Below are 26,175 nucleotides of genomic sequence, written 5' to 3'. Positions count from 1 at the left end.
TCACTTTACAGTTTGAATTTGCAGATGACACAAAGGAGTAATATGATCTCTCCTAGTTCCTGTCAGCACTCGTGCTGCAGCATCTTGGACCAACTGGAGGCTTTTCACAGACTTACTGGGACGTCCTGATAATAAAGAGTCACACTGATCCAGTCTCGAGGGAACAAATGGACGAGTTTCTCAGCTTCCTTCTGAGACAGGATGTTCCTAATGTTCATAATAATGTGCAGGTGGAAGAAAGCTGTCCTAGAGACTTGTTTTATATGTGGGTCACATGTCCTGGTCCTAACTCAGGTTCCTCACAGTGGAGCTGGGGCCAAACTAACCCCAAGGTGACTGTCTGGTCAGACAATGTTTCTATGGGATGTTTATAGGGACAATTACAATGAGCTCAGTTGTTGTACTAAGTTATTAAATCCATCATCTATGATGATGGATTTATTGTAAAGAAGCTCATGAAATCATTGCTCCTCAGAGTTAGAAGAATAGATGGATCAGTAGAGATGTGACTGTCAGCTACAGAGGTGAAGAGGAACCTGGTCTTTTAATCTATGTTCATTTATACTTTTAATTTATTTTCCAGCTACTATGGTTGTCATATAAAAAAAAGTCAGTAATAGATTAAGTGTTTTTAATATTTTACTGTTTTACTGTTAATTATAATATTTATATTTCTTATTTGTTAGAATATTTTTGATCCTGATTTATTTTCTTTCTTTTATTGCATCGACTTAATGACACGTTTGTAAATCAGCTGTAAAAATAATCATTCTAATACCAAATTTATTATTGTTCTTTGGTCTTTTTATTCTTTCTATAATGATCATTTATTGCACACGGTAAAAGATAAGATTGATATGAATTCGTCAGTTTATTGTATTAAAAATAATACATTTTGGATATAGTTTGCACAGACTTTTGTTTTGAAGGCGCAGAGCGGATGTGTGGTACCGTCTCCTCCTCCGGACTCAACCCGCTCACAGGACACTTTCTCTCCGCTTGTCGGTTTCCAATCAGGCCGGGAACCGTCCGACTGGATCCTTCTGACGTCCGGAGGCCTGGATCTCCACCGAACACCGACCCGCGGATGGTTTTGCATCCGGGTGGGGGACCTGGAAACCCGGGCCCGCACAGGGAGGAGGCCCCGACCTCCCCTTGTTCTGACCCAGAAAACAGCACCGACGGCCGGGCTGCCCGTCTACTAACAGGCCGGGTAGCTTCCGACCGCACCGGGCTGGAAGGGTCGCTCCCGAGGAGACCGGATAACGGGGCCGCGCTTCATCCACTCGGACCTGGTTTGAATCTATTGATTCAACATTTACAAGACTTCTCTCTAAATCAAATTCAAGTCTGGAGCGCGGGGACCCAGAGGTGAGCTCGCTGCAGGCGGACAGTTAACTTCTCTCTCCCCGGTGAGCAGACTGCGGAGGCGCCCGGGCGGACTGTGCCTTCTCTCCGGGTCTTACGTGCCTCACGGAAACGCGGATCATGGCCGCGTTAATCAAGGAGATCGTGAGCAGAAACAAGAGGCGATACCAGGAGGACGGTTTCGACCTGGACCTGACCTGTATCCTCTGTTACCTGCTCTATTAGCTGCTCTATTAGCTGCTCTGCTAGCTGCTCTGTTACCGTTCTATTAGCTCCTCTGTTACCTGCTCTGTTACCTGCTCTGTTAGCTCCTCTGTTACCTGCTCTATTAGCTGCTCTGTTACCTGCTCTGTTAGCTGCTCTGTTACCGTTCTATTAGCTCCTCTGTTACCTGCTCTATTAGCTGCTCTATTAGCTGCTCTGCTAGCTGCTCTGTTACCGTTCTATTAGCTCCTCTGTTACCTGCTCTGTTACCTGCTCTGTTAGCTCCTCTGTTACCTGCTCTATTAGCTGCTCTGTTACCTGCTCTGTTAGCTGCTCTGTTACCGTTCTATTAGCTCCTCTGTTACCTGCTCTATTAGCTGCTCTATTAGCTGCTCTGCTAGCTGCTCTGTTAGCTGCTCTATTAGCTGCTCTATTAGCTGCTCTATTAGCTGCTCTATTACCGTTCTATTAGCTCCTCTGTTACCTGCTCTATTAGCTGCTCTGTTAGCTGCTCTGCTAGCTGCTCTGTTACCGTTCTATTAGCTCCTCTGTTACCTGCTCTATTAGCTGCTCTATTAGCTGCTCTGCTAGCTGCTCTGTTACCGTTCTATTAGCTCCTCTGTTACCTGCTCTATTAGCTGCTCTATTAGCTGCTCTGCTAGCTGCTCTGTTACCGTTCTATTAGCTCCTCTGTTACCTGCTCTGTTAGCTGCTCTGTTACCGTTCTATTAGCTCCTCTGTTACCTGCTCTATTAGCTGCTCTGTTAGCTGCTCTGTTACCGTTCTATTAGCTCCTCTGTTACCTGCTCTGTTAGCTGCTCTGTTAGCTGCTCTGTTACCGTTCTATTAGCTCCTCTGTTACCTGCTCTATTAGCTGCTCTGCTAGCTGCTCTGTTACCGTTCTATTAGCTCCTCTGTTACCTGCTCTATTAGCTGCTCTATTAGCTGCTCTGCTAGCTGCTCTGTTACCGTTCTATTAGCTCCTCTGTTACCTGCTCTATTAGCTGCTCTGCTAACTGCTCTGTTACCGTTCTATTAGCTCCTCTGTTAGCTCCTCTGTTAGCTGCTCTGTTAGCTGCTCTGTTACCGTTCTATTAGCTCCTCTGTTACCGTTCTATTAGCTCCTCTGTTACCGTTCTATTAGCTCCTCTGTTACTGTTCTATTAGCTCCTCTGTTACCGTTCTATTAGCTGCTCTGTTGGCTGCTCTGTTGGCTGCTCTGTTACCGTTCTATTAGCTCCTCTGTTACTGTTCTATTAGCTCCTCTGTTACCGTTCTATTAGCTCCTCTGTTAGCTGCTCTGTTGGCTGCTCTGTTACCGTTCTATTAGCTCCTCTGTTAGCTGCTCTGCTAGCTGCTCTGTTACCGTCCTGTTAGCTGCTCTGCTAGCTGCTCTGTTAGCTGCTCTGCTAGCTCCTCTGTTACCTGCTCTGTTAGCTGCTCTGTTACCGTTCTATTAGCTCCTCTGTTACCGTTCTGTTAGCTCCTCTGTTAGCTGCTCTGTTAGCTGCTCTGTTACCTGCTCTGTTACCGTCCTGTTAGCTGCTCTGCTAGCTGCTCTGTTAGCTGCTCTGCTAGCTCCTCTGTTACCTGCTCTGTTAGCTGCTCTGTTACCGTTCTATTAGCTCCTCTGTTACCGTTCTATTAGCTCCTCTGTTAGCTGCTCTGTTACCGTCCTGTTAGCTGCTCTGTTACTGTCCTGTTAGCTGCTATGTTAGCTGCTCTGTTGGCTGCTCTGTTACTGTTCTATTAGCTCCTCTGTTAGCTGCTCTGCTAGCTGCTCTGTTACCTGCTCTGTTACCGTCCTGTTTGCCGCTCTGTTACCGTTCTATTAGCTCCTCTGTTACCGTTCTATTAGCTCCTCTGTTAGCTGCCCTGTTACCGTTCTATTAGCTCCTCTGTTAGCTCCTCTGTTACCGTTCTATTAGCTCCTCTGTTAGCTGCTCTGTTACCGTTCTATTAGCTCCTCTGTTACCTGCCCTGCTAGCTGCTCTGTTAGCTGCTCTGTTACCGTTCTATTAACTCCTCTGTTACCGTTCTATTAGCTCCTCTGTTAGCTCCTCTGTTAGCTGCTCTGTTACTGTTCTATTAGCTCCTCTGTTAGCTGCTCTGTTGGCTGCTCTGTTAGCTGCTCTGTTAGCTGCTCTGCTAGCTGGTCTGTTACCTGCTCTGTTACCGTCCTGTTAGCTGCTCTGCTAGCTGCTCTGTTAGCTGCTCTGCTAGCTCCTCTGTTACCTGCTCTGTTAGCTGCTCTGTTACCGTTCTATTAGCTCCTCTGTTACCGTTCTATTAGCTCCTCTGTTAGCTGCTCTGTTACCGTTCTATTAGCTCCTCTGTTAGCTGCTCTGTTACCGTCCTGTTTGCCGCTCTGTTACCGTTCTATTAGCTGCTCTGTTACCGTTCTATTAGCTCCTCTGTTACCGTTGTATTAGCTCCTCTGTTAGCTGCTCTGTTGGCTGCTCTGCTAGCTGCTCTGTTACCTGCTCTGTTACCATCCTGTTAGCTGCTCTGCTAGCTGCTCTGTTAGCTGCTCTGCTAGCTCCTCTGTTACCTGCTCTGTTAGCTGCTCTGTTACCGTTCTATTAGCTCCTCTGTTACCGTTCTATTAGCTCCTCTGTTAGCTGCTCTGTTACCGTTCTATTAGCTCCTCTGTTAGGTCCTCTGTTAGCTGCTCTGTTACCGTCCTGTTTGCCGCTCTGTTACCGTTCTATTAGCTGCTCTGTTACCGTTCTATTAGCTCCTCTGTTACCGTTCTATTAGCTCCTCTGTTAGCTGCTCTGTTACCGTTCTATTAGCTCCTCTGTTAGGTCCTCTGTTAGCTGCTCTGTTACCGTCCTGTTTGCCGCTCTGTTACCGTTCTATTAGCTGCTCTGTTACCGTTCTATTAGCTCCTCTGTTACCGTTCTATTAGCTCCTCTGTTAGCTGCTCTGTTGGCTGCCCTGTTACCGTTCTATTAGCTCCTCTGTTAGCTCCTCTGTTACCGTTCTATTAGCTCCTCTGTTAGCTGCTCTGTTACCGTTCTATTAGCTCCTCTGTTAGGTCCTCTGTTAGCTGCTCTGTTACCGTCCTGTTTGCCGCTCTGTTACCGTTCTATTAGCTCCTCTGTTAGCTGCTCTGTTGGCTGCTCTGCTAGCTGCTCTGTTACCTGCTTTGTTACCGTCCTGTTAGCTGCTCTGTTACTGTCCTGTTAGCTGCTCTGTTGGCTGCTCTGTTACTGTTCTATTAGCTCCTCTGTTAGCTGCTCTGCTAGCTGCTCTGTTACCTGCTCTGTTACCGTTCTATTAGCTCCTCTGTTACTGTTCTATTAGCTCCTCTGTTACCGTTCTATTAGCTCCTCTATTAGCTCCTCTGTTAGCTCCTCTGTTACCGTTCTATTAGCTCCTCTGTTAGCTCCTCTGTTACCGTTCTATTAGCTCCTCTGTTAGCTGCTCTGTTACCGTTCTATTAGCTCCTCTGTTACCTGCCCTGCTAGCTGCTCTGTTAGCTGCTCTGTTACCGTTCTATTAACTCCTCTGTTACCTGCTCTATTAGCTGCTCTGCTAACTGCTCTGTTACCGTTCTATTAGCTGCTCTGTTAGCTGCTCTGTTACCGTTCTATTAGCTCCTCTGTTACCTGCTCTATTAGCTCCTCTGTTAGCTGCTCTGTTACCGTTCTATTAGCTCCTCTGTTACCTGCTCTATTAGCTCCTCTGTTAGCTGCTCTGTTAGCTGCTCTGTTACCGTTCTATTAGCTCCTCTGTTACCGTTCTATTAGCTCCTCTGTTACCTGCTCTGCTAGCAGAGAAATGATTGGTTCCTCTTGATCTTAAAAAACATCCCGCAGACGATTCTCTGATCCAATGACGACGTTTCTCAGAACAGATGTTGGAGCTAGTCAATGTTATTCAGTGTGTTTTATACTACGATTAAGATTCTGCTCAGACGGTGGCTGGTTCTCTGTCCTCGTGGTCTTCAGGTTTTCTGGTTCTGTGATTCTTTGATTCTCTGGGTTTGTTGACATGAACGTGGGATGAAGACGTGTCTCTGTCCTCAGAGTCGTTGATCCTTAACGATGCGATCAGACATTTATCCCAACATCATCGCCATGGGTTTCCCTGCGGAGCGACTGGAGGGAGTCTATAGAAACAACATCGACGATGTCGTCCGGTAAGCCCCTGCTCTGCCTGACCTTTGACCTCTGAAATGAACAGAAGCTGAACCTCTGTCCCTGTTTCAGGTTTTTAGATTCAAAGCACAAGAATCACTATAAGATCTACAACCTGTGAGTAACTTCACCAACACTCTTCTGTCCTGAAACCTCTGAACGTGTCATGTCGTTTGTGATCAGATGATTTCAGGTTACCACCTGTCTCTGTCCACAGATGTGCAGAGCGACATTATGACGCGTCAAAGTTTAACTGTCAAGGTAAGGCTCCGTGATTGGACGTCGGCATCTCGTTGATGTGAAGCGGAGGTCGTTGATGTGAGTGACTCTTGCTATTTCTCTTTCAGTCGCTCAGTATCCCTTCGAGGACCACAACCCGCCCCAGCTGGAGCTCATCAAGCCGTTCTGCGAGGACCTGGACCAGTGGCTTAGCGAGGACGAACTGCATGTCGCCGCCATCCACTGCAAGGCGGGGAAAGGCCGCACCGGTGTCATGATCTGCGCATACCTGCTGCATCGGGGGAAGTTTCAGGAGCCGCAGGAGGCGCTGGACTTTTACGGCGAGGTCCGCACACACGACAAGAAGGTAACGACACTGCCGGTGACATGACACTTGAGGTTTAATGACACCTGGAGAGCGAGAGTTGAACTGTAAAACGCCACCTCAGACATCTAATTGGTTGGTTAAACCTCTTTTGTCACATGGTCCCGATCGTTTAGTATTGACCATCAGACTCTTCAGTTCAGTCTGAACCTAAACATCAGGTGTGAAAGGTTAGGGTTACCCTCAGACCAGAAGAGTTGTTCTGGGTCTGGATCAAACTGAATCAAGGTTCTGTTGGTTTGCAGTGAAAACACTTTGTTGGATAGTTTGGACCAATCACAGGAAGTAGAGCCAGCATTAAAGTAGAAGAAGAAGAAGAAGAAGAGGAAGCAGCTGCAGTCTTCACCTCCGACGATGGACGTTCATTTGGTGCATTTGAAGTAGTGTGGAGTACTGTAGTACTGTGGAGTACTGTAGTACTGCTGAGTACTGTGGACAAGGGCTGCACTTATCGATTCTCTCTTTATCGATTAATCTTCAGTTATTTTTTCAATTAATCTAATGAGTATTTTTTATTACTCGATTAATATAGTTGTTGAAGTAGCCTAGTAGTTGTATCAATGTCTGTATGAAGTAAAAAACTGTCAAATAAAATAGTGTAAGTATAATTCAATAGTATTTCAAAAATGTTTATTATTAATTTTCACTCTGAACTGAATAATAATAATAATAAATATTATTTTCTCATTTCAACTAAAATAAACAATAAAGGGCTTAATTTTAGAAAAAAAGATGTAGTTTGAGTTTCCCCTTTTCTTCTTTTTCTTAATATAAAACTACATTTCACATATAAACAATCGCAACTAACATTAACAGCTTTAACTTTCCTCTTTGTTCCCACTTGCTCTGGTTCAGTGAAGTAAACTCCAGGGTTTACTACCGTAAAGACAGAAAAAGTGCGCAGGATAAAATAGAAATGCTCCGTCACAATTTAATAACAGGTCTGGGTCCGTATAGAGCGGCTTCAGGGTCCGGTCCGGACCGTGGTCCAACTATTAAGAACCTATGCCCGAAGATCATGGGCGAGTTTTTTTCCTCTTCAGGTGAGTCCATGCGTTGACCATGCGCAGCCACCTTCCATATGACGCGTCGATGCACGTTCCGCGAGACGGTGTATTTACGTAATTGATGATGTCGCCCCAGCCCTATGTGGAGTACAGCTGATGCTGTTAGTGATACCATCATGATGTTACCATGGCAACCAAATGACGCGCACAACTGACAAGCGCACGTCAGAAGCTGAAAATATTTAACTGTGTGTGTGTGTGTGTGTGTGTGTGTGTGTGTGTGTGTGAGATCAGGGTGTGACCATCCCCAGTCAGCGGCGTTATGTCATCTACTACAGCTTCCTGTTGAGGAACCAGCTTCAGTATAAACCTGTGGCTCTGCTCTTCCACAAGATGCTGTTTGAAACGATCCCAATGTTCACAGCTGGAACCTGCAGTAAGTCACTCATTCACTCCTTTACCCCATCACTCCTTCACTCCTTCACTCCTTTACTCTGATGTCTCTCTTTCAGACCCTCAGTTTGTTGTTTACCAGCTGAAGGTGAAGATTCACACCTCTAACCCCGCCCACACGCGGCGAGAAGACAAAGTGATGCTATTTGAGTTCCCGCAGCCACTTCCTGTCTGCGGAGACATAAAGGTGGACTTCTTCCACAAGCAGAACAAGATGATGAAGAAGGTGAACACACACACACACACACACACACACACACACACACACACACACACACACACACACACACTAACTCATGTGGTCTTACGCATCTGTGGTCCCAAGTGAATTCATAGATAATTACTGCCTGAATGATGATGAATAACCTGAGCAACAAATCACAATGAAGAGATTGATCACATGACAGGAAGCCAGTTTATAAATGATATCTACACCTGTCTGTGGATCTAAGTGAACTTTGACCCCATTGCCCTACAGGAAAAGATGTTTCACTTCTGGGTCAACACCTTCTTCATCCCGGGGCCGGAAGAGAACACGGACAAACTGGAGAATGGCAGCACCGGGACACTGCGGGAACAAGCTGACAGAACGCACCAGAACCTGGTGATGACGATGGCGAGCGTGACAACGGGAGGAGAAACCACTGACCGGGAATATCTGATCCTCACGCTGATCAAGAATGACCTGGACAAGGCCAACAAAGACAAGGCCAACAGGAACTTCTCCCCTAACTTCAAGGTATGAATGACCTCATATACAGACGATCAATGACCCCTTGTAAAGAAATGGAGCTACAGTATCTCTGATTTAGGCGCCACCATCTTGTGCTGTTGACGTCATTTGCAGCTTATCGGGTCGGAAGTCTTCAGATCGCTCACTCTCTGTTTTCCTGCTTTAGGTGAAGCTGTTTTTTACCAAGACGGTGGAGGAAGGAGCTAACTGTGACACTAGCAGCACGTCGACCTCAGTGACCCCAGACGTCAGCGACAACGAACCCGATCACTACCGCTACTCCGACACAACGGACTCTGACCCGGAGAACGAGACGTTAGAAGAGGACCACCACAATCAGATCACAAATGTCTGACACACACATATATACACAGTATGTATATATATGTACATATATACATATATATATATATATATATATATATACATATATATGTACACACATGAACCCATGAGTAAGACTAGCGCAGTGTTAGCTTACGGTGAGTATATAACTGACTCACCAGAACTGATCGGTGGGACTCGGATCAAATGATAAACCACGCCCCCCTCCCCCCACCTCCAATCTTCTGCTCGGTGCACACCTGGACAATCACATGACACGGTGGTCGGGGTGAGGACGGCGGTGTATAATGGACAATAAGACGGATGAATGGACAGAGTTAAAGGGGTAAAACTTGAATACAAACAAACTGTAAGACGAGTACATTTCTTTAGTGACGACACCAAGATGAGAAAGAAAGAAGATGAATCCCTGATGTGTCCTTCCCTCCTTCCTGACCAGTTTTAGGAACCTTCTTGCAGACCAGTCTTTTGTTGGTCTCGGCCCTCTTCGTTTTTTAAGCTGTCACAGTTGACTCTTCTCTCTGTGTCCTAACTTGAGGTGAGTGTGGTTCCATGTTTTTTGAAGGCCAGTGCTCTTATTTTTGAATTTCAGCAAAGAAAAACCTGTTATTATTTATTGATATAACATTTGACAGAGTCTAAATCTGAATTGAAATGACACTGATTTTAATCAGTGAACTGATGGAACCAGGACAGTGACCAACGTCATCAATATTAAATCGGTAGACGAACACAGCATTATTTTGTTATAAAAAAAGAGTACATTGGCCCAGCAGGTCTAAAACAACAGTAATCAACCAAAGTTCAAGTTTTTCACCCTGGTCTTCAAAAGTCCTCATGACGAAGAACAAGCTGATCGGACTGGACCGAGTTTGAATCCGTCAGTCTGAGCTGGTTCAGGACTGTTCTTGATCTGAATTAACGTAACCAGGAAGTCTGACTCAGATCGGACTCCTCCAATTTGATTTTTACGTTTTTCAGTCCAGTTCCGACCGATCTGGACTGGACTCGGTTCTGGTCTAGACACAGTTTGAACCGGTCTCACTTGGACTGGATTGGATTTGTGACGAAGCAGCATACAAAGAGAGGTGACAACCTTTAGTTTGAATGTCACAATGAAGAAGAGAAACTTGGATTATTCACAATCTGCTGCAGCTCTGTCAATCATCCACTGTTGAAAACCACGTACAGTTCAAACCTGCCGTGAACAAACGCTCGTGCTCCTTCCGATCGTCTCTGTTCACAGATTTGCACAGAATGATTCTCTTCAGCTCTTCAATCAATTCTACAGTTACAGAAAATCTATTTTTGTTATACTCTCATATCAATCATTAAGCTAAACAAACACGTTATAACCATTCCTGCAGCCAGATCTGCTGTGAGCTTTACACCTGTAGGCTACAAACTAAAGCAGAAACGACAACAGAGCGCTTACTTTGGAAGTGCCTGGTTGCCAGGCGGGTGGTGATTGCACTTTATAAAGGACGGTTGAGTTTGTAACTATTTCTGGACAAGGTTAGTCCATCCTAGAAAACCGGTTATGCCTCGTTCACACTACATGATTGTTAGCCCGATTGTCCACTTTTTGCAGATAAAAGCCCCGAATCGCAGCCAAATTGGTGTTTGACCAGCAGTCGCTATGTTTGGACTCTTCAAAGATTCAAGAGGCCTTCTCTGACTAGATTTCTTGCAGCGTAAAATCGAGACAAACCGGTGACAGAGCAGACCAGACATGCTAGTCGGGGGTTTCCACTTGGTGAAGCGGGTGTAGCGTGGGACCCCATTACGTCAGGCGCATAGTATGTAATCACAAGACTCCAATCACAAGACAGCAAGTCATGTAGTGTGAAGTGCACAGCAATCCTGTATTCTGTTGTGTTGAAAGATCCAGTCCTTTTGTAAAGCTGCTGTCAGGGAGGTCTTAGCTCAGAGTTTCTCAACTTTGGCATCAGGACCCAGCGTGGGTTTGAGGAAGAATCTCACGACCACAGTTGTTGAGAGTCAAGTCGAGGTTTGGCCTCTGTTCAAGAAGGGTAACACTCTGTAATTATTACTCTGTTTGTAGACTATTAATCTTTGTCTTCGCTATCACTTTTTTTGAGGCATTCAAGCGCTTACATTCTTTAAAACTGACCCTTTAATGCCGAGGACGACAGTTTGAGGATCACATCACTATTACCACAGGTTTGAGACTATTCTGTCTGGATTTCACAGAAACAAATGAACGTTAGGTATTCTCAGACCTGTTTCTCTTAAACCACAGATTTAACCTCATCAGAGTGAAACTATCCAAAACTAATCTCCAGTTAGTTTGTATTCTTAAGACTCTTCTTGATGTTAAGGTTCGTCTTTTCATGCAACAAGCAATTTTTCAGCTTTTCTCAAAATAGTTGAGAAGCTTCTGGATGTGCACCTTCTTATTGTTCTTTGGTTTGTTGGCTTTCTAATGAAAAACATTTAGCCAGCAGCCAAGAAATCCTCTGTAAATAATATCAGTCCACTCAGTCGATCAGAGAATCCCTTATCATCTGAAACAGCATCTGCCTCCAGATGCCAGATCTCCGTCCTAACATTTGGTGCTACAACCAAATCATCAGCCCTTCGATTGTTCTTCAATAAGGTTCCTGTTGTCTGTAGGCCCTGATCACACAGGACGCACTCTGGAGGCTGAGACATGAACTCCACAACACTTATTATAGAATCATTGAAGGCAGAAGTTCTGACTGGGACCCACGGGATGATGTTTGGACAGGAGGCACATTTCCCAGAACAATACCCAACCTCAAAGAGTCAACAACTCATTGTGGGACACAAAAGTTTCAATGACGTTATGATCCAGTTTAGTCTCGAAGCCATTCAGAGTATTTTAGGTTGGAATAAGAGGGTTTGACAGCTACCTGTGCCAGAGGCAGAAAAAGGGCAAGCATAGATGTGATGTTTCCAGTTGTACAGGTTGTTCCGAGTCGACTTTGTGTTGAGGGAACAAAGACAAATGTAGGGGACGTTCAGTCTGATTCAGATCCTAGATCACTAACACAGGACTGGTACAAAAGTGGCTGGTGCTGATTAAACTGTCTCCTGTGTGATCATATCTTGTTCCACCTTGTGTTACTAGCAAACTGGTGCTTTGAGCTGTAGTTGTTGGGCCCACAGTCCACCATGTTGGGTTTTAGGTGCTAAGTTAAGCTAACCAGCTGAGCCCGTTGTCCATCTGTGGTGCTTTGTATCAAGAGCGAGTGCTCGTCCAGTCTTCATCTGTCCGCAGGTTGTTTGTGTAGCTGCCAAAATGTTTAAGCAACAATAACACAACTCCTGCGGGTTTCTGTCAGGCGTGACCTCACCTCTTGCCATCAACCCGTTCAGACATGACTGGTGTGTAGACCTGTTCAGCAGAGCAGCTTAAAACCTGAACTTACTCATCCAAAAATGATAAACTGCTGCGAACTTCCTGAATTTTCACAGTATCATAATGCAATAACGACCATTTCCATTCAGCATTGTAACGTTTTGGCGTTCGGGTCAAATAAGGCAATAGCCTGGTTGGTTCTTCAACATGTTTGTAGATGGTATCAACACGAGGACGCTGAGGACTTGAACATGTGTTTCGGGAAACAAGTCTAACCTCCTGCTGAACGCTGGTGCTACACTGAACATAACTGCGTGAACTGAACAGGTTTGGGGGATTTTGAGGTCAAGCAGGTGTCGTCCACGTCTCTCGACTGTTTCTGGTGCTCCATGTCTTTATATTAGGACCATTTCATAGCAGTTGGTTGAAGACATCAACAACAAACTGTGTCAAATCCGTCTAGGAACTTTGGACAAAAAATAGTTTGTAGGTTAACCAGGGTCGATCATCAAATTTCACAACATTCGGTAACAGAAATTATCTGTATTCAAAATTGTATTATATTAAAATATTACTTGTCACTCCTGTTCTGTTTTTGACGGATGTTCACAGTTCCTGTACTGAACCAGAAAGTCAGAAAGGAAACAAAAGAGGAAGTGATCAAAACTTAGTAGTTTATAAAAAAAAACCCTGAACCTTAAACGCTGAACTCAGTGATGATAAACGTTAGGATTAATGCTTTTACATTTGGTGTTAATGGAGAAATTTAGCGAAAAATGTCTGAATGTGTCGTTCTGCAGATGTTAGTTTGCATCTGGAATCTGTAAAGGAACCTTAAACTCACACCAGGGTTTAACCTTTGACCTCCTATAATCAGATTTAACTCAAGTTTTACACGATTCCGTCAGTGAGAACGCTTAAGCTCTTTTTGTTTACATCTCATCAAACCTGCCAAACGAAGCTCAGACTGATGTTATGTTTTAGTTTTGGAGTTGATGAGGTGAAGGTGATCTGTTCTTTCTTTTTTTAGCCTTAAGGTGCCATCACATTAATCCTCTGCTCAACAGAAACTGCTCCGCACTCAGACCAGTACAGGACGTCAGGATCATCTGTTAATGTCCTATTATGTTTCTATTCGCTGAAAATACAAATTCAAAGATTGCAGTTCACACTTAAATATGTCGTTTTTGGATTTTGTTTTTTGAACAAGAGACGGAGGGAGTGTGTTCAGGACAGAGGCGATGTGACGGCCCCTTGACTTGAAGGTTTTCTGCGTGAGTCGGGGTCACAACCACATCTGTCGATCAGAGGTCAAAGGTCACATCAGTCATAAGATGAGGAAGACGTTATGTGCAGGTGTTGGACATCAACAACCTCAAATGTTTTTAACTTAGTTTGGTTTTTTCAGAGACAAGCTGAACGTCTCCACGAGGACAGACGTCGTTAACATTATAATTTATCTACAACCGACTTAAATTTTCCAACATATTTTTCATCAAATTTATAAAGTGTTTGATCTTAAGTTGACAAAACAATTTCATTTTAGTTTGATCAAATCTGCTAGCTAGATAATTAAGCTAACGTTAGCATTTTAAAGAACAAACGCAGTATGAACACATGTATGATATCATGCTAACATCCTGAAAAGCTAACAGCAAACAGTTCTCAGATCATGCTAACGTGCTGAGGCTTGAGCTAGCAGGTGCTGGGTAAGAGATGGTCCGTGTAGACGTCATAGAAACATGTTCGTCCCTTTCATTAAAGTTTGAAAAACAAAAACGTTAAATCTTTCAATGTAACTTTATAAACCAGTTTGTATCGTCACGTTAATTGAACCGTGTTTGTGCTTTTTTTTTCGTAGCCTGTGTTAAAAACAAAATCCAACTGAAATTAAAGAGAAAGTTCTCGCTGGGTTTTAATTTCTGAGTCCGTCAGAATGGATGAGTATTGATCAATGACTCTGGAGCAGATGTGGTTTTGGCGTCTCGGTTCATGTCCACTGTTTCTGTTTGTCATCATGATGGTGTTTTTATTCATCAGGTTATTTTATCACCCAAATGTCTTCATAACCTCTGACCTGTATCACCATGGAAACATTTCAAGTTAAACTGACCCCCTCCTCCCACAGTTCTTTTATTCTGCCCCCCCGCCCTGTTTTATAATGAAATAAAACACTGTAAAGGTGAATAAACTATTTATAAACTGCAATGTTCTGTTGACTGTTTGTTTCAAGGTGAACAGAAATGTTTATAACGACAGGTTACAATCTCCTCTCGTCTGCCCCACAAAAGAGTGATGCATCATGGTCTATATTAGCCTCATCTAGGGTGGCAGAATGAGACAGCCTGGTCTACAGAGGACTTCCTGTTAGCATCACTAGCTCTTGCACGACTGTTGCAAGAGCTAGTGATGCCCCCCCCCCCCCGCGCTTCCAAACATGAAAGACCACCTGTGGTAGCTTCAGTTTTCATAAAGACTCAATTTGTTTAGTTTGTCAGTTTGGGCTACTGTACAAAACATGGCGGCCTCCATAGAGAGGACCCACTCCCAATGTAAATATAAAGTATTTCAATATAAAGGCCCATTCTGGGGTAAAGAAAACAATTTGTACAATTTAGATGAAACACACTAGTGAAAACATCACTAGGATTATTTTGTACTCAATTTCTGCCAATAGATCCTTTTCACCTAAATCTTACACACTGGACCTTTTAAATGCCAAATTCACAGCGTACACGACTTCCTGCATCGTGACCATGAGCTCGGGGGCTCCATCTGAAGGTACCGGGGTTACACAAGCACATTCTTCAATGCATTGTGGGAAACTAAGTTCATTGTATAAGATTTATCAATTTATGGAACTACAGGATGATCACTGATTTCTTACACAACCATGGAACTTAAGAGGCAAAATAAACTATCACAAAAATTAGACAAATCAGCAGTTTTCACACGTGTTTTCAAACATGTTTCCGTTACTGTTACCGATCAATGACATGGCAGAAATGATCATCTTTTCCCCCACAATGCACTGCTTCAGCAACACTGAGCACTCTGAACGGCAGAAAAGAATTCTCACACACAAAATATCTGCTGCTATAAAAAGATCAAAGGAATCATCAGCCAATCAAAGGTCATAGTTGTGTGACGACTTCATCTTCACTCATGATAAATTCATCTCTTCAGCTGATCATGTAATAATCACAATTTACAGTTAGTGACATTTAAACTGTTTCCCTGAATCTGACTCGGTCACTAATTTAAATCTACGGGTTTTTTTCCAAGACAAAGTCAACTTTATTGTCAATTCTACGATGTACAGGACGGGATTGAAATGCTGTTTCTCTCTGATCCCTGGTGTAAATAAAAGTAGACATAACATAACTACGCAGCATATGAAGTACTCAAAACATAGTACAACATAGTATGCAGTCTTTAGGCACACAGTGGATAGGATGAGAGTAGAGCAAGAATACTTCCTAATGTAGTAAATAGCAGTAAAGCAGCAGTTGTAGTATGATGAGCAGCATTTACAGTGATAAAAATAAGGGTCTGCAGGTCGAACAAACATCTGATCAGTTATGAAAATAAAGGATCAAATTCAAATCAGATATTTATTTAAAGACAAAAAAACATTTCAGTCATTTAATGAAACATTTGATGACGAGTATCAGTCGGATGTCGGTGTGAACGAGGCCTTCAGCACACCGACCACGCTCAGTGCTGACTCCACGCAGCCGTCGAAGTTGGAGTGACTGAACGCGTCGCCGCCACAGATGAGGAGCGGTTGGTCGAGGAGGGTCATGTGACCCGGACAGTTCAACACCGAGGTCAGCACCTGCAGGAGGAACGAGGGCATCGTGAATAAAACGCTCCCACGCTCCGATGAGCTCAGGGTCAGTGGGATTTCTCAGACTCACCTGGGAGGTACCGCCACTTCTGACACTTGATGCTGATTGGCTGAGGCAGGTCAGGGAGCAGCTTGCGGAGCTCCAATAAGATGATTGGCTGAACATCCTCCTTGTCTCGCTCCAAGTGCTCCAGGCCAAACGGGACGCTAGTGTGGACGACGAGGGATGGGCCACGGCCGGGAGCGTCTGAAGGTCACAGACATGGTCAGTGCATCACCTTTCTGTAACGCTTTGGCGTGACAGCCAATCAGCAATGAGATCAGTGAGAATCAAACATGGAGGACAAGGTGCCAACCAGGTGAGTTCTGTCGACAACAGCATTAGCTTCTGCTAGTCCGTGACATCACAAACTGACGAGGTCAAAAGTCAGTTTGGTCTGAACGTTATTGAGAACACAAGCAGGCAGACAGCAGACAGACAGGCAGGCGAACAGACAGACAGGCAGACAGACAGACAGGACAGACAGGCAGACAGACAGACAGGCGAACAGACCAGACAGACAGGCAGACAGGCAGGCAGACAGACAGACAGGCAGACAGACAGGCAGACAGACAGACAGGCAGACAGACAGGCAGACAGGCAGGCAGGCAGACAGACAGACAGGCAGACAGGCAGACAGACAGGCAGACAGGCAGGCAGACAGACAGGCAGACAGACAGGCAGGCGAACAGACAGACAGACAGACAGGCAGACAGACAAACAGACAGACAGACAGGCAGGCAGAGAGACAGGCAGGCAGGCGAACAGACAGACAGACAGACAGACAGACAGGCAGACAGACAGACAGGCAGACAGACAGACAGACAAACAGACAGACAGACAGGCAGGCAGGCGAACAGACAGACAGACAGACAGGCAGACAGACAAACAGACAGACAGACAGGCAGGCAGAGAGACAGGCAGGCAGGCGAACAGACAGACAGACAGACAGACAGACAGGCAGACAGACAGACAGGCAGGCAGACAGACAGACAGGCAGACAGACAGACAGGCAGGCAGGCAGGCGAACAGACAGACCTGTGTTGCGTTTGCGGTCGTCCACAGCGATGTAGCGGATGCAGGAGTTGTCGTGACGTATCGAGCCGCCCACGGGAACTGAATGACGACGTCTGGAGGGAAGAAGAGAGCGACGGCGAAACGAGACGAGTACACGACCCCGTCTAACTGTTGCCTCTGCTGGACGGGACAGCACTGAGAGAGAGACCAGAGAGCGTGAGACTCTTTCCAACGGCATGATGGGAATTGTATGGTCCAATGTTGTTGAATGATTCCTTTTACTAATAAAGTGAAAACTGTTCAATCTGTTTGTTTACATTTGATTTAATGATAAAACTATTTCGTAAAGGTCAAAGTTCAGCATTTATTATATTCATATGTTTTTATTTATTCTGTTCATATTATCTTATATATTGATTCTACCAGTGGAAATAAGACAGACAGACAGACACACCCCTGACTGTGTACAGAGGAAATGGGCGCTGTCCACTGTCAGCCAATCAGATGAGCTACACATGACATCATCAACAGAGACACACATGTGAAGGAGCCTTTGTCGGCCACACACACACACGCACACGCACACGCACACACACACACACACACCTTAAAGTTCTGCTGTGAGTGTTTTAACCAGAGAAGTGATGCAGTGTGTGTGTGTGTGTGTGTGTGCGTGTGTGTGTGTGTGTGCGTGCGTGCGTCTCTCTCTCCAGGTCTAAACTCTCTGCAGCAGGAGGAAGTAGTCATCACATCGTCAAAGTAAAAGCTTTGATAAATCTTCATCTTTAACAAATTAACAATTAACCTGTGACTGGTCACAATCATTGACATGAGTGATAATCAATAAATACAATAATAAAATAAATAAAAATATTAATAATAATAAGAGCCACAGTGAAATCGCAGCTGTTGACCCTTCAGTTTGACTCTACTGCCCCCATGTGGTACAACTATGTTACTGCAGCTGCACTGTACGGACAGGAAATGATGTCATGATGACAATCAATCAACCAGTGAGATCGAGATCAATATTCATCAACTAGGAAGTCAGATGTTTAACATGTTTCACTGCAGCAGCAACACCATGGTTCTATTCAAATAAAACTTTAATGTTCAGACACAGAGACATAAGTCTAATCTGAACGGCTCCATTTAAAAAAACATAATCAATCTTTTCAATAAGACGTCTGCTGTGAATTTTTATCGTCTTCAGCTGCTGCTACAGTTAAATTCAATGTATATCAATACACAGCTGATCAAAAAACAAAAATAAGCAGTATGAAATCTGTACCACTCATCTGACTTATTAAACTCTGAGTTTCAAATAATATCCGTCCACACAAACACCGTTCACTTCCACTGGTCATGTGATGTAACAGGAAGTAGATTGTCTCCTCTGCAGTTGGTTGCTTAGTAACAGAAACTCCTCTGAAGGAGGAGCAGTGATGGTGAAGAGTCAGAGCAGGGACGACGAGGTGGAACTGTAACTGACAGGAAGTGGTTAGCGACGCTTTGTGTTCACCGCTGGTAGTCGAGTCATGTGACTGATGAGAACCAATCAGGAAGAGAACGTCTGCGTCATCGTTTACTAAAGTCTCAGTTTTCTGTTCAGACTCAAACACAAACACGTTTACACAAGGACGTGTTCGTCCTTGTTGAGCTGCTTAATCAGAGACTCACGTTGTCCCACGTCTCCCTGCAGCTGCAGGATCTGAGGCACCGGCATCGTCAGGATGACGGCATCAACGTCTCCGCTGGCTCCCGCCTTCCTCTCCACCTCCCATGATTGCACCTGAGGCGGTACAGGCCGGTCACATGATGCTCGAAGAACAAATCAGCTCCTGACACAGAAACAAACATGAGAGTGAACACATGAAAGAGACAGACAGGTGGACAGACAGGTGGACAGACAGATGGGCGTATACCTGACTCAGACAGGAAGTGTTTGACCAACACTGCACATGCCCAGTGGTGTCACGTAGTTCCTCTCGTTGTCTTTGTGCTTCAGACCTTCAACCTGAGTGAGGAGGGGCTGCAGGACGCCAGAGGACAAGAGCTCTGAGTAGAAACTACACACACACACACACACACACAACACACACACACACACACACACACACACACACACACACACACACACACACACACACACACACACACACACACACACACACACAGTGAAACCTTCACAATAAAAGCATTCATGGTTATTTTGCATGGCATGTCGTACCTGTGGTGTGACTGAGCGTAGGCCGGTGTGGCCGTGATGTACTGAGCTCCAAGATCAGCTGAGTGAGACGATGGGTCGGGAGGACGATAGTGGTCGACATCCTCCCTCCTGAGAGAGAGAGAGAGAGAGAGAGAGAGAGAGAGAGAGAGAGAGAGAGAGAGAGAGAGAGAGAGAAATCAATTAATCTGAAACCTAAACTAAGCTACAACTCATTTGAATGTCTTGTTCTTAGTCTTCCACACCCATCCAAGAAACACCAACAGCCAATCATATTTGCTGTAGTTTACCGTGCTCCGGGGGCTTATTCTGAATTTTTAACAGAATTCCCTGAGTTTTTATCAAACCTAGTCCTAAAGACCGATAAGTTATTATTGTTTGTGACTTTAATATTCATGTTGACAATAATAATGATGCCTTAACGTGACATCTATTCACTTGTGTCCGTCCTGGGAGACGGATCCTCACATGTGTCTCTGAGGTTTCTACCTTCTTTACCTGTTAAAGGTTTTAGTAGTTTGACTCTTGTTGAGGGTTAAGGACAGAGGACGTCTCACCTTGTTAAAGACCATGAGACAAACTGGGATTTGTGAATATGGGCTAAACTAATAAAACTTGATTGATTGATTCAATTGTTTCTTCATGTTTGTTCTCACCTCTTGTTTCTACTCAGACGAGAGGATTATTGTTTTTATCATAAAGATTTGATCAAAGTTAAGTTTAATTCTTCGATCTTTTTCAAGCCGAATGTGAAAGAACATTCTTCTGATATTGAATCTGACGTCACTGGTGTTCAACAGTGATATTCTGTTCAGTTTAATGTCGTAACTTATTAAACGATCACATTTCTGAATGGAGGTTTGGGTGAAGCTGGTTTCAGACACATGTGACCTCTGATGTTCTCTGTTCCACGGGACATCTGTTCACTTGTGTCCGTCCTGGGAGACAGATCCTCACATGTGTCTCTGAGGTTTCTACCTTCTTTACCTGTTAAAGGTTTTAGTAGTTTGACTCTTGTTGAGGGTTAAGAACAGAGGACGTCTCACCTTGTTAAAGACCATGAGACAAACTGGGATTTGTGAATATGGGCTATACTAATAAAACTTGATTGATTGATTGACCTCTGAGCTGATTCACTGAAACAACTTTTAGTTTTAAACTCACCTGAACCTCTGGCTTTGTCCCAGACCACGATATGAACTTTATTCTGAAGCTCTCTCCTCAGCAGACACGCGCACACACTTCCTGTCAGACCCGCGCCAACGATCAACACCCGAGACATTTTTATCCCGAGTTAACTTCCGCTGAGCTCCAACCCGGACTAACTCCTCACACTAGTAATGACACCCAGGTGTAACCAGGGTTAAATTAAACCGGAAGCGGAAGACGCCACTGTCTATTTAAAACCACCGGAAGAAGAAGAATAAACGAAAACTATCCCGGAGTCTAAGCGTGACATCCGGCTGACACTTTCAAAATATATATATAATATATAAGTCTTATCGCCTCCAAATAAACCAACAAGTAAAATCACTGCAATTTATAAATGTACTTATAGTTAAATAAATGTATCAACCTGTCAAAGTTAATCTCTTTATTCAACTTTACATATCTGCTTCTCAGAAACATGATATATTATATATTTTTTATTCCAACTACTATATGTAACATTTCATATATTAAACAGTTCAGGTTATTTTATAAATGTTTATATTTTAAATTTGTTGTATTAATTATTATATATGTTTATAAATCAGATTTATAGCTGTGGAGAGATTAGATTTATCTTTCAACCGTTTTCTACTTTGTTCCGTGACAGGCTGAGCTTTTATTTTGAAGGGCTGGCTTTTGGAAACGTTACGGAAAAATATTCAAACAAACCTTTAAAAATATTATTTTATACTTAAATACGTTTTAGATGAATGTCATATTTCGTGAGTATCGTCAAACAAAAGGTTGATATAACCTGCGTCTGGATCTGACCAATCATAGTGAGGCTCTCCCTGTGACGTCACTTCTGTACTTCCGGGACGACGGTGAAAGAGTTCAGTTGGTCAAAGATAATCGGAGCGCACGGATAGGTGAGATATATCTATATATCTATAATCTAACTAACTGTTATAATCTGGTCATTAACTAGTTATTAACTAACTGTTATAATCTGGTCAGTAAATAGTTATTAACTAATTTATAATCTGGTCAGTAAATAGTTATTAACTAATTTATAATCTGGTCAACCTCAGGTTTAAACCAACAGAAACTGTTCAGGTTTCAAACTGAAATAATCAGGTTGTTAAAAGACTCAACAACAGACTGAAGAAGTTTGAGGTTAAAACTCAGGTTTAAACAGTAGTGAAACAAACATCAGCTGATTTGACCTGTGAAGAGTGTGTGTGTGTGTGTGTGTGTGTGTGTGTTCACACAGACAATGCTGTGTGTTGTGGTGTGTGTGCTCGTCCTCTCTGGTCTCGTGCACAGTGGAGCAACTCACCTCCACCGACGCTCTGAGAAGCTGGAGCTGGACCCTGAAGTTCACATGAACATTGTAAGTACACGCTTACTGTCAGTCATGGTTACCCAGGTAACCATCAGTTAACATAACTAACAGTTAACTTTTCTACCACAAAATAAAAAACCTAACTTTTAGTCTCACCATGAGCTCTAAATATCAAGACTCTTATTCTGAAAGTGCAAATTGTTTTTGTCAGTTTGAAAACGTTTTTTTTTTTCTTAAAATATTTGTATATGTTTATTTTGAAAAGTCAAATTTTTCTGAATCTTTGACTGTTATTGTGGAAACACTGTGGGCTCCATGGGCGGGGTCAAAGGTCAGACACTGCAGACTTTGACCTGCTGATATCAGCAGACATCATCCATCAGTAATGACTCAGAGGTCAGAGGTCAAACACAACGTTACTTCCTGTTCCTTCCCAAATAAAAGCTGAGGTGTAAAGTTGAAAGTAAACTGGTCACATGTTACGAACACACACACTTCTTATCTGACTCAGTTTAACCCTCAGTTCAGTCTGACAGGAAGTTTGTCTTTAATGATGGTGTCACTGTTCAGACAGAGATCATCAGACGGTGGAGTTACCCTGCAGAGGAACACGAGGTTCTGACGGAGGACGGGTTCATCCTGATGGTGAACAGGATCCCAACCGGACTGAGACACACTGCAGGTCAGACTCCACACGCACACACACAATCAAGGCAAAGACGTTTCCTCTGTGGTTCAAAAGTCTGAGGATGAAAAGGAAGCTGAAACATCAAACTTCACTTCCTGTTTCTTTAAACAGTTGAACTGGTGATGGACATGTGACACAGTTACAATCACTGGTCCTTCAAAATAAAACGTCAGAGGAGGAATTAGATCAAATCAAACACGCCAAAATAATATTTTATGTTTTATGTGCTGCAGGCCCGAGGCCGGCGGTCTTGCTCCAACATGGCCTCCTCGCCGCCGGCAGTAACTGGATCACCAACCCGCCAAACTCCAGTCTGGGATACGTGCTGGCGGACGCCGGGTACGACGTGTGGCTCGGAAACAGCCGAGGGAACACGTGGTCCAGGAAACACCGGACGCTCCAACCAGACCAGGACGAGTTCTGGAGGTTCAGGTACACAATGGCTGTATGACATCACTGTCTACCTGTATCACATCACGACACCTGTGTGACATCACGCTCCTCCTGTGTGTGTGTTTGTATAGTCATGATGAAATGGCTCTGAAGGATCTTCCCGCCGTTGTAAACTACATCCTGAAGGTGACGGGACAAGAACAGATCTACTACATCGGACACTCTCAGGGAACCACTATAGGTAACACACACACACACACACACCTTTCTCTGTTTACATCACTGTAACGGTCTCTTATTTCCCAGCATTCATGGCGTTCTCCACGCTCCCTGAACTGGCGAGTAAGATCAAACTGTTCTTCGGTTTGGCTCCTGTGGCGACTGTCGCCTTCACCAGGAGCCCCATGACCAAAATGTCCGTCCTGCCGGAGCCGCTCATCTGGGTGAGAGCCGTCAGTCATAAGTGGGGTATGATGATGATTTGATGATATTAACAGTGTATTGATTGTGTTGATGATGACATGCCCCCTGCAGGCTCTGTTTGGTAGTAAGAACTTCCTGCCTCAGAGTCACATGATCGAGTGGTTTGCTGAACACGTGTGTGGGAAGCAGCCTCTCAGCGAGCTGTGTGGAAACCTCTTCTTCGTCCTTTGTGGCTTCGACGAGAAAAACCTCAACATGGTTCGTATGAGACGTCACATGGCCACGTCACAAGGTCAGGTCACATGATCTGGTCACACGATCAGGTCATGTGGTCAGGTCACATGATGAGATTACATGACTCGAACATGTGTAACATGATTCTGTTCATCTACAGACTCGGACTCCGATTTACACAACACACTGTCCTGCTGGGACGTCCGTCCAGAACATGGTGCACTGGGCCCAGGTAACACGCACACACACACACACACACACACACACACACACACATACGCTGTAGGGTGTGGACTTTTTAATACCAAGAGTCTGATATGATCATCATCAAGTAGAACATAAAACTAAACCATATAAAAAAATACAAAGAGTAAATAACAGCAAACAGAAAATACAAACCAAAAACACCCCCATAGTTCAGCAGAGGCCAGCTCTTTAAAGATCCATGGGGGGGTGTTCTGGGGTTGGCCTTCATTAGAGCCATTTAACTGGGAGGTGGAGGTGAGTGCGGAGGAAGAAACACTGATTTATAGTTGTATAAGTAGGTGATCACCACAATGCACACACACACACACTGACACTGTTGTCTCAGCATGTTCATGGAGGGAAACTGACAGCGTTTGACTTCGGTGCTGCAGGAAACATGAGACACTACAACCAGGTGAGTCTCTGAGAACCAGGTCAGTTTTATCTGGTGATGAAGACGTTTTTCTCACTGTCCGTCTCTGTCCCTCGTGTCCCCCTCAGTCCACTCCCCCTCAGTACAACGTCCAGGACATGAAGGTTCCCACCGCTCTGTTTACAGGGGGACAGGATACACTGGCGGACCCCAAAGATGTCGCTGTCCTCCTCACTCAGGTGAGTCTCTAGCTGCTTTCAGACATGCATTCACATGTCAGAGTGAGACTCAGTTTGTCTTCCTCCTCCTGAGCTCCTGTATAAAGTGTAGATCCAGGAGCAGTGTGAACAGCAGAGGATCCTCCACTGATTCACTGAGTGAGTGGGGGGGGAGGAGCTTCTAACACGGGACACAAACATGAAGAAACTAAAACAAAGATCTCTGGTGAAGAAGTGCTGACACACACGATGAAGACACAGACGAGGATGTGAGGACAGTTTGTGGTGATCAGAGCTGACGACGTGTCAGGTGATGTCAACATGATCACATGACCTCTGCAGCAGAGGTAACACGTCACTTCCTGTCTCTGTCTGCTGCACCCGGCTGCCCCCCCCTCCCACCTGAACCAGGAGGAGGATCTGATGCTGTGAACGAGTCTGTGCAGAAAACCTGCTCCTCACACATGACATCATCATCCCCATAGAAACAAGATGAAATCTCCAGTGAAACCGATGTCACATGTTTGATTTGTCAGATTTAAAACATGACAACTGTTGTGGATGTTGATTTGTTTACAGCAGCCAATAGCTGTGAATGTGAACAGGAAGTAATCAGAAGTCTACGTCCTCACTCACCTGTCTCTCTCTCTCTCTCTCACCTCAGGTGTCTAACTTGATCTACCATCAGCACATCGAACACTGGGAACATCTGGATTTCATTTGGGGTCTTGATGCTCCTGAGCAGATGTTTCCCTCCATCCTGAAGCTGCTGCAGGAGCACCGCTAGAGGGCGCCATGAGGACACTGGTTTCTGTTTAAAGCTTCACCCTCCACATCTGTGCAGCTGTGGCTCACAGAACCAGAACAACTCTTTTGATTCAAACTGAACTTTTTGTCAATTAACATGTTTATTTCTGTTCCTGTGACATCATCAACCTGGTCTGTGAGGTCACAGAGTTGTGCACGTGACCACAACAGAGCGCCCGTCATGGTCACGTGACTGTGAGACGTGTGCAGCACCAGCCAGAGACAGTTTGATATCAGATGCTTTTATTTTGACGGGACATGTTGCGTATGACTCTGTACTGTGAGATTGTAACTTGAGTCTGATTTCACTAAAGTTAACGTTAAGATTTTTAACCCTAACAATTTGATCTGAATCAGTTTTAATAAAACAATTTTAATGCAATTTACTTGAGAAACTCTCTCGTTCGGTCTCGCTCTCTCTCCTCTCATCCGTCCATCATTGCATCTTCAACATGTTGACGATCTTGTTGAACTTCAGTCTGGTGGCGATGTCCAGTGGCGTCTCTCCGTCCTGCAGAAGAGAACAGAGACGGGATTCAGGCTTGTGGCGTCATCAGGTCACAGACGATTCGTTCCTGGTCGTTTTAATACGTACGTTGTTTTTGATGCTGGAGTCAGCGTTTTTGTGCAGCAGTAGAGGAACCAGATAATGACTCTTCCTCTGGCAGACGAAGTGAAGCGCCGTGTTTCCTTTCTACACAAACACATAATCACTCAAACACACTGTGTCGCCCCCCAGTGGTTTAGCCGGCCATTAACATCTGAACTCTTCAGTCTGAACATATAAAACATGACATTTTCTGCAAACATTCAGACCAGTGTTGTATTTATATTTACATCATATTTTCAAACCTGCAGAAACCTGTAGTTTTAATAAAGGTAACGTTTCATTTAGTTGCCTGTTGGTGGCGCCATATCCTCTTCATGCATGTGTCAGTGTTTATTTTTGTACATTTT

General features: G+C 44.4%; 4 protein-coding genes and 2 long non-coding RNA genes across 7 annotated transcripts in view; 3 read left to right on the top strand and 3 right to left on the bottom strand.

The window, feature by feature from the left end:
* The first annotated feature begins 751 nt into the window (after positions 1-751).
* ptenb (phosphatase and tensin homolog B) lies at positions 752-8,948 on the top strand. Its single transcript, XM_034569748.1, has 9 exons — positions 752-1,567; positions 5,635-5,719; positions 5,790-5,834; positions 5,935-5,978; positions 6,065-6,303; positions 7,623-7,764; positions 7,841-8,007; positions 8,260-8,520; positions 8,681-8,948. The coding sequence occupies exons 1-9, from the start codon at positions 1,489-1,491 to the stop codon at positions 8,867-8,869; spliced, it is 1,251 nt and encodes a 416-aa protein (XP_034425639.1). The 5' UTR covers positions 752-1,488; the 3' UTR covers positions 8,870-8,948.
* LOC117752453 lies at positions 8,014-24,123 on the bottom strand. The gene is made up of 3 exons (XR_004612085.1): positions 23,846-24,123; positions 8,126-8,128; positions 8,014-8,070 (listed from the first exon to the last, which is right to left on the bottom strand). It is a non-coding gene; the product is annotated as an uncharacterized LOC117752453 (long non-coding RNA).
* LOC117752452 lies at positions 9,856-14,413 on the top strand. The gene is made up of 2 exons (XR_004612084.1): positions 9,856-13,205; positions 13,236-14,413. It is a non-coding gene; the product is annotated as an uncharacterized LOC117752452 (long non-coding RNA).
* rnls (renalase, FAD-dependent amine oxidase) lies at positions 15,739-20,737 on the bottom strand. The gene is given in 10 exon segments (XM_034569754.1): positions 15,739-16,043; positions 16,126-16,302; positions 17,134-17,307; positions 18,793-18,907; positions 18,910-18,953; positions 19,038-19,062; positions 19,064-19,181; positions 19,343-19,428; positions 19,431-19,450; positions 20,504-20,737. Coding segments are annotated over 10 exon segments (1,074 nt in total). The 5' UTR covers positions 20,622-20,737; the 3' UTR covers positions 15,739-15,846.
* On the top strand, positions 21,285-25,610 carry lipf (lipase, gastric). Of its 2 annotated transcripts, none has more exons than XM_034569750.1 (11): positions 21,285-21,420; positions 21,765-21,884; positions 22,407-22,518; positions 22,758-22,956; positions 23,049-23,158; positions 23,224-23,360; positions 23,452-23,598; positions 23,735-23,806; positions 24,167-24,235; positions 24,322-24,432; positions 25,076-25,610. In XM_034569750.1, the coding sequence occupies exons 2-11, from the start codon at positions 21,768-21,770 to the stop codon at positions 25,196-25,198; spliced, it is 1,197 nt and encodes a 398-aa protein (XP_034425641.1). In that variant the 5' UTR covers positions 21,285-21,420; positions 21,765-21,767; the 3' UTR covers positions 25,199-25,610. The 2 variants fall into 2 exon arrangements, with proteins under 2 accessions (XP_034425641.1, XP_034425642.1); XM_034569751.1 differs by having other exon boundaries at positions 21,286-21,375.
* The window catches only part of ankrd22 (ankyrin repeat domain 22), a 6,629-nt gene continuing 5,898 nt past the window's right edge, over positions 25,445-26,175 (bottom strand). Inside the window, 2 exon segments of the mRNA XM_034571468.1 lie at positions 25,445-25,729; positions 25,814-25,912. Coding sequence (XP_034427359.1) covers positions 25,655-25,729; positions 25,814-25,912 — 174 coding nt within the window. The 3' untranslated portion in view covers positions 25,445-25,654.

The sequence above is a fragment of the Hippoglossus hippoglossus genome, chromosome 19, assembly GCF_009819705.1.
Source record: "Hippoglossus hippoglossus isolate fHipHip1 chromosome 19, fHipHip1.pri, whole genome shotgun sequence".
NCBI lineage: Eukaryota > Metazoa > Chordata > Actinopteri > Pleuronectiformes > Pleuronectidae > Hippoglossus > Hippoglossus hippoglossus.
Note: the sequence above shows the minus strand (reverse complement) of the source record. Positions and strands in the feature narration are given on the sequence as shown.